The 7,145-nt window shown below is 37.0% G+C and overlaps 1 protein-coding gene across 1 annotated transcript in view; it reads left to right on the top strand.

Annotated features, from left to right (window-relative positions):
- The window catches only part of LOC108692133 (sulfotransferase 1C4-like), a 52,025-nt gene extending 47,305 nt beyond the window's left edge, over nt 1-4,720 (top strand). The window contains exon 6 of the mRNA XM_018200285.1: nt 4,368-4,720. Within this exon, the coding sequence (XP_018055774.1) occupies nt 4,368-4,646 (279 nt within the window). The 3' untranslated portion in view covers nt 4,647-4,720. The remainder of the gene's footprint in view (nt 1-4,367) is intronic.
- Nucleotides 4,721-7,145: the final 2,425 nt, after the last annotated feature.

The raw sequence follows: 7,145 nt of genomic DNA on the forward strand, positions 1-7,145 counted from the left end.
TGTACACCTAGCAATAAGACTATGTGGCTCGATAGCAAGACGGAAGTATACTTACAGGAAACTAGGTTTGAATCTCCTAGTGTCCTGATATTTTTGTTGTGTTGTCGCTTATTTCTCACTGTCATTTGTCTTTGTGTATGAGATTATCTTCTTATTGTTAAGTTTCATTGAAAGATTTTACAATATGAAATGAATATAACATTCGAGAGTCGTGCCATTTAAGTACATATAAAATATATATATTTTTTATATATACTTACAAAGCACGAATCCGCCCCCCCTCGAGTAAGAATTTACCTTGAAGGAATCATGAGGGTTTGCGGGTCACGTGGCGGCTTGGGGCACACGTTATCTGAATGCTCTACTGCAATAGAGCACAAAACTTATAATTAACTAATATTGATCTATTAACGTAAGTGCGAAGCCTTCGTTGCTAAACAGATTGATGAGATCATAATCGATCAATAAAGTACACGCCTGACATCCTTGGTGACCACGAAATCCTAAGCCATGGAGGGTAATGGGGGCTTACGGTCGCTTGTGGTCCCATCCATTTAGGGTCGGTGAGCGACCAAGAGGAACCTCTCACGTAAGAGTGTGAGCTATCGTGCCTGGAACTGCATGGTGTAAGGAGAGTTATGTTCTGGACGGTGTTTCCTGGATACCGGACTTCCAAAAATATTTAGCCAAGCCCCGGGCATTCGCGGTTCTGTCTGGTGAGATCGCGATGGGACTCAAATAGAACGAGAAATTATTACGACAAATGACACAAACCAAGTCCTCCAAGGCGTGGCTTCTCTCAAAAGCGAATGACCGGAGAAGAACAACGCAGGGAAGATGGGTATTTAAGACCCAAGCTCGCTTTAGCAGTGCAGCTGAGGAAAAAGGAGTGGATTGCAATAGTCCAAGCTCTAACTCCTCAAATATCGAAGTCTCAGAGAGAAGGTAATGCTACGAGATTAAATGTACAACGTCGAAGCACTGCACTCCCAACGAACAATCACCTAGACAAGAAACTTAAGGTAGACCAAAGATATCATTAGAATGGCTCTTGCAGCAGAGGGTTCCTAAAAACAAGCTAGATTCCAGAGTTGAAAGAGATCAGGCTATTCGCAGTTGGGAGTTTTTCCCCTTGTTATGATGCTTAATAGTAGACAAACTTCTCACTAAATTGAGGGACTCTTTTCCAGAAATTAATTATACCAACTCAGTATCTAAGAACTTACCTGGAGCTTCAAAGTTGAGCTGAAATCACATCTTGAGGAAATCATATCTCGAGAAAAAGAAGAAAAAGTTCTACATCTCCATGTGGGTTTGTAGAAAAATCATGGGCAAGAACTGAGGAATAAAGGGTTGCCTTGTGGCTTTACAAAATGATATTGTTATTAAGACTAATATATGACTAAGACTATAGTTGTCTAATGAGAAGGAGGCAAGGAACTTACTCAAAAACTTTCAAGTGGAATACCTGAGACCTGCGAGGGATTCATGAATCATAACAACCTGAACGCTGGAAGTAATACTCAATTCTTCGCCCTTGAGCCTAGTGATTATCAGTAACAAAATAAGCAGCATACAGAATAAAATGTCAGGGGGAATGGAATGAAACTAGTTTCAGTACTCCCTTTTACATTCAAGTAAGACAGGATCTTTAGAAAACATCAGCTGAAGAAAATCTTCAAGATTCTAACACTAGCTAGGGAGGACTGGCAAGGGTCCAACTTACTAACCAATTAAAACGTAGACAGATGGATCGCGAATAAATGATCGCTTTAGGACAGGCACTTAAAATCAATTCCTGAAACCAATCAAGAAAGCTAATAGAAGGGGCTAACCATAATTTTTTCAAGCTGAAGTGCTTGCCATATCAAAATGCGCAAAACTCTTGATCAACAAAAGAATCAGGCAACGCATCTATTCAAATAGCAAAGCAACTATTAATGCATTTGCAAAGATCTCTACGGAATTGTCCATCATTTGGGAATGTATGCAAGTTCTTGACAAATTACAGGGGAAACAAATCAAGTTACCCTAGTATGGATATATGAACATCAGGGCATATCTGGCAACGAGAGAGACGGGCTAGCAAAGCTGGGGACAGGAATGGATCCGGTAAAACAGATTGTTCCCTTTATGCTAGGTAAAAAAATGATTAAAGAAATGTTGGAATGAGAGCAAATTTAATTAAACTCCCGGAGAGAAGCGAAAGCGAGCAACTAATGAAACAATCTGACCAGAACAAAAGAGCTGGCAGGAATGGAAAGAAATAAACTGAGAATGGGCATAGATCTTATCACAAGACATTGTTTCATATATATGTTCCTGAATATATCAACAAATATCACATGTCACAATATGATGTTGCTATAACATTTCTAAAACATAATTTTGTTTAGTGCATAATAACTATATAATAAATTTAAAAATAGATTTCTGATCATTGAGATGAAAATTTTAATACTAAAATATTAAGACTATAACAATTTTTTAATTATAAACATTTAAAATTAATAAATAATATCATTTAAAGTTCGCGTGTTCAGATGTGATACAACAAATTCCAACGCGAACTTTAGATAATAAGATTCGTTTAGGTAATAAGATTAAGTTCTGTGTTCATAATGTTAGAACTCGGTCTGAATTGTCAGTTGTATTGCCAATCAACTTGCTGTTTTTCCGTAAAAATATGTTGATTGGCTATTCATTTCTGAATCCAAGAACTCGGAGTTCTATTACAACTTTGTGTACAACTTTGCTTCCGCCGTTTTCCTATAGATGGCTTTAGCGATAAGTGGTGGTCGAAATAAATAGATCATAGACGTCATACAATAACTTGGGCATCTGTCAACATAACCCCATAGAAACATTAATCGATTTGTGTCTGCATCGTAAAGTTATTCTCGATTGAAAATGTCAGTTTACGAGCCAAATTCTCGTCATTTGCAGGAGGTTTTAATTTTTTGCTTCAATATGAAGAAATCTGCGGCTGAAGCTCATTGAATGCACTCAAATACTTATGGTGAAGCCGCTATTAGTGAAAGAACGTGTCGTGAGTTTCTTTCAACGCTTCAAGAACGGTGATTTTGATGTCGAAGACCGGCACAGCGATAGAAGGGAGAAGGTTTTCGAAGATGCAGAATTGGAGACATTACTTGAGCAAGACTCGTGTCAAAATCAAGAAGAATTGGCACGATCATTGGGAGTGACTCAACAAGCCATTTCAAAACGCCTCAAAGCCATGGGAATGATTCAGAAGCAAGGAAATTGGGTGCCGTACGAATTGAAGCCGAGAGATGTTGAACGGCGTTTGTTTGCTTGTGAACAGCTGCTTGAAAGGCAAAGACGGAAGGGATTTCTGCATCGCATTGTGACTGGGAACGAAAAATGGGTTCATTACGATAATCCCAAGCGCAGAAAATCATGGGGAGTTCCCGGCCATGCTTCCACGTCGACGGCCAAATCGAATATTCACGGCTCCAAGGTCATGCTCTGTATTTGGTGGGACCAGCTCAGCGTAGTGTATTATGAACTGTTAAAACCGACTGAAACAATCACAAGCCATCGGTATCGAACGCAATTGATGTGTTTGAGCCGAGCATTGAAAGACAAACGGCCGCAACGAGAGACACGATAAAGTGATTTTGCAACATGACAATGCTCGAACCCATGTTGCGAAAGTGGTCAAGACATACTTGGAAACGTTGAAATGGGAAGTCCTACCCCACCCGCCGTATTCTCCAGACGTTGCTCCCTTTGACTATCACTTGTTTTGATCAATGACACACGGCCTGGCTGACTAGCACTTCTGGTCTTATGAAGAAGTAAAAAATTGGATCGATTCGTGGATAGCCTCAAAAGATGACCAGTTTTTTCGACGCGGGATTCGTACGCTATTCGAAAGATGGGAGAAAGTAGTGGCCAGCGATGGACAATACTTTGAATTCATAAATGTATAACCAGTTTTTTACAATAAAGCCTCGAATTTCGGAAAAAAACGGCGGAAGCAAAGTTGTACACCTATAGCATCATGAACACAAGGCTTAATGATTAAGAAGATGAAATATACAGCTCGGTAGTAATGAACATAATCCACATAACCTGTAACTTCTTCGTATCAAAGCTGCAGCCATATTATTTTTGAGCATTTGGGCCTAATTCTAATTGGTCAAGCCAGATTACTGCGCTTGATGTTGATACACTTTTTTTTTTACATTGATTTTTTTTTACATGATTTAGATTATATATCTGATAATAAAAATATGACATGTCATTAGCTGTTATTGTACATGTCATTAGCTTGTTATTAGTTATTAGATATTGAAAGTATTACGACGATTTTATACTAAATTTTCATCTAATTTCCATAGGATTTACCTGGGAACATAAAAAAGATCGCTACGTTCTTCAATAAGACTTATAGCGATGAAGAAATTGTCAAGTTAGAGGAGCACTTAAAAATAGAGAATTTTCGCAAAAATCCTATGGTGAATCAACCTAGTCCTGACACTGTGATACCATCGGATGTATTTATTCGACAAGGAACAATGGATGGTTGGAAGAAAATGTTTACAGCGGAAATTGAAGAAAGATTTAATAAATGGATCACTGATAATTTAAAGGATACGGATTTATCTTTTCCAAGTTAGATTTGTTGCACTAATAGTTACATAAGCAATTATGTAGTTATAATTTATGAATTTTTGGCTTAGTTACGTTACAAATAAATAGGACTATAATAAATTACTATAATAAAATCGTAACAAAAAATTGTAAAGCTGATTTTTATATTTTGAACATTCTTCTAACAAAGGAACCACACGTAGTATTTAATTCTGATATTAATGAAATTTTGTATATGGTACATATAAATTACATAAAAAGATGAATTTAGAAAATATTAGTTGCAAACATCGGAAACACGATTTGAAAGGTGAAACTCCTTGTAAGTAACGCAAGTTTTAGCTTCTTTCGTTGTATCTTTAAAACTATTTGATATATCAAAAAATGTTTTATACAAAACTTTTACAATAAAATTGTCTCTGTTCATCCACATCAATAATATTTTTGAAAAATAAAAATAATTTTTTTTAATTAAAAAAATTATTTATTAAAAATATTATTAACATAAATGTATAGAAATAATTTTATTGTAAAACTATTGTATAAAACATTTTTTTGATATATATTTCGAATAGTTTTCGAAATATAACGGAAAAGATATAATTGAAAACGTTTTGCCACATAAACAGAGATTTCTTTAAACTCTTTTTTCGTTGCAACGGATAATTTATAAATTTATCTTTTTATAATATATATATATATTGAGAGTATAAATTAGCTCGGTCTGTTTCCCTAAAGATGGCTCCAGCTGTTGTGAATGGTTCATAATGACAGCTGATTTTGACGGTTTTAGAGAGATTAAACATCTGCTAATAATATTCAGTTTATCGCTTTGAGTTTCATACAAAAACCTTGATATTTACTGTGTTTGAAATGTCGAATTTTGTGTTAATCAAGCAGCATTTACAGAAGATTTTGATTTTCTGCTTTAATTGGAAGAAAAGTGCGGTTGAAGCACATCGAATGCTTGTCGAAGTTTATGGTGACACTGCTCCAACTGATAAATCATGTAGGGAATGGTTTCGACGTTTCAAGGATGGAAATTTCAGCGTTGAAGACAAGCTTCGCTCTGGACAGCCAAAAAAATTCGAAGACAAAGAATTAGAGGCATTCGAAGAAGATCAGAGTCAAACACAAGAGGAGCTTGCAGAATCATTAGGGGTAACTTAACAAGCCGTTCTGTACGATTGAGAGCCATGGGAATAATTCAAAAACAAGGAAATTGGGTACCTTATGAACTGAAATCGAGAGACTTTGAAAGGCAATTTTTCACTTGCTAACAGCTGATTCAAAGACAACAGAGAAAAGATTTTTTTGCATCGGATTGTGACTGAAGATGAGAAGTGGATATTCTACGATAACCCTAAGAAGAAAAAATACTACGCTAAGCCCAATCAATTGAGGTCGTTGCCATCGACCTCAACACCACGGCCGAACATTTATGGTTCGAAGATCATGCTCTGGAAAGGTCTTTATTATGAGCTGCTGAAACCTGGCGATTCCCATTACGGGAATTACGGGCGATCGGTATCGGCTACAATTGATTCGTTTGAATCGTACATTGCGAGAAAAACGGCCGGAATACGAGCAAAGACATGATAAAGTTATTCATCTTCATGATAACGCTCGGCCTTATATTATTAAAGTAAAAAAATATTTAGAAACGCTCAGGATGTTTTACCGCACTCGCCATATTCTCCGGACGTTGCTCCTTCTGATTACTGGTTATTCCGATGGATGCAGCACAATTTGGCAAGTCACCGGTTCACTTCTTTCGCAGAAATCGAAAATTGGCTCCAAAATTGGATCGCCTCCAAAGACGAATCATTTTTTCGAGATGGAATTCGAAAATTGCCTGAGAGATGGGAAAAAGTAATAGATAGCGATGGACAATACTTTAATTGATCTGTTCATTTATTTTGTTTTGAAATAAACGCATTTTTTAAAAAAAAACGGCCCGAACTCTAATTTGTACTCAATATATATGTGAGTCGTTTGATAAAGTTTGGTAAATTTCCATGAAATGGCGCTACAATCCATTTGATGATGCGACATCTCCACTCTTCGAACCTCTTCAGGCCAAATTGCAGCCAGAAAGGATGCATAGTTCACGTTTGAGAGTCATTTGAAGTAGGCTGTCTCAAAGTCTGCAAAATACTCATTGACGGCGACAATGACTTCCTCATTTGACGAGAATTTCTTCCCACCGAGCCAAGTTTTTAAGTTTGGGAACAGAAAGAAGTTACACGGGGCCAAATCTGGAGAATAGGGTGGATGAGGAATTAATTCATAGCTCAATTCGTAGTTTTGTCATTGCAACGGTCGACTTGTGGGACGGCGCGTTGTCTTGATGGAAGAGCACTTTTTTGCGCGCCAATCTCGCTTCAATCTCTGGCTGAAATTTGGCCTGAAGGGATTCGAAGAGTGGATCTTTCGAAATGTCGCGTCATCAAATGAATTGTAGCGCCATTTCATGGAAATTTACCAAATTTATCAAACGACCCACGTATATATATATATATATA

The sequence above is a fragment of the Atta colombica genome, unplaced genomic scaffold (genome assembly GCF_001594045.1).
Source record: "Atta colombica isolate Treedump-2 unplaced genomic scaffold, Acol1.0 scaffold61, whole genome shotgun sequence".
Classification (NCBI taxonomy): Eukaryota; Metazoa; Arthropoda; class Insecta; order Hymenoptera; family Formicidae; genus Atta; species Atta colombica.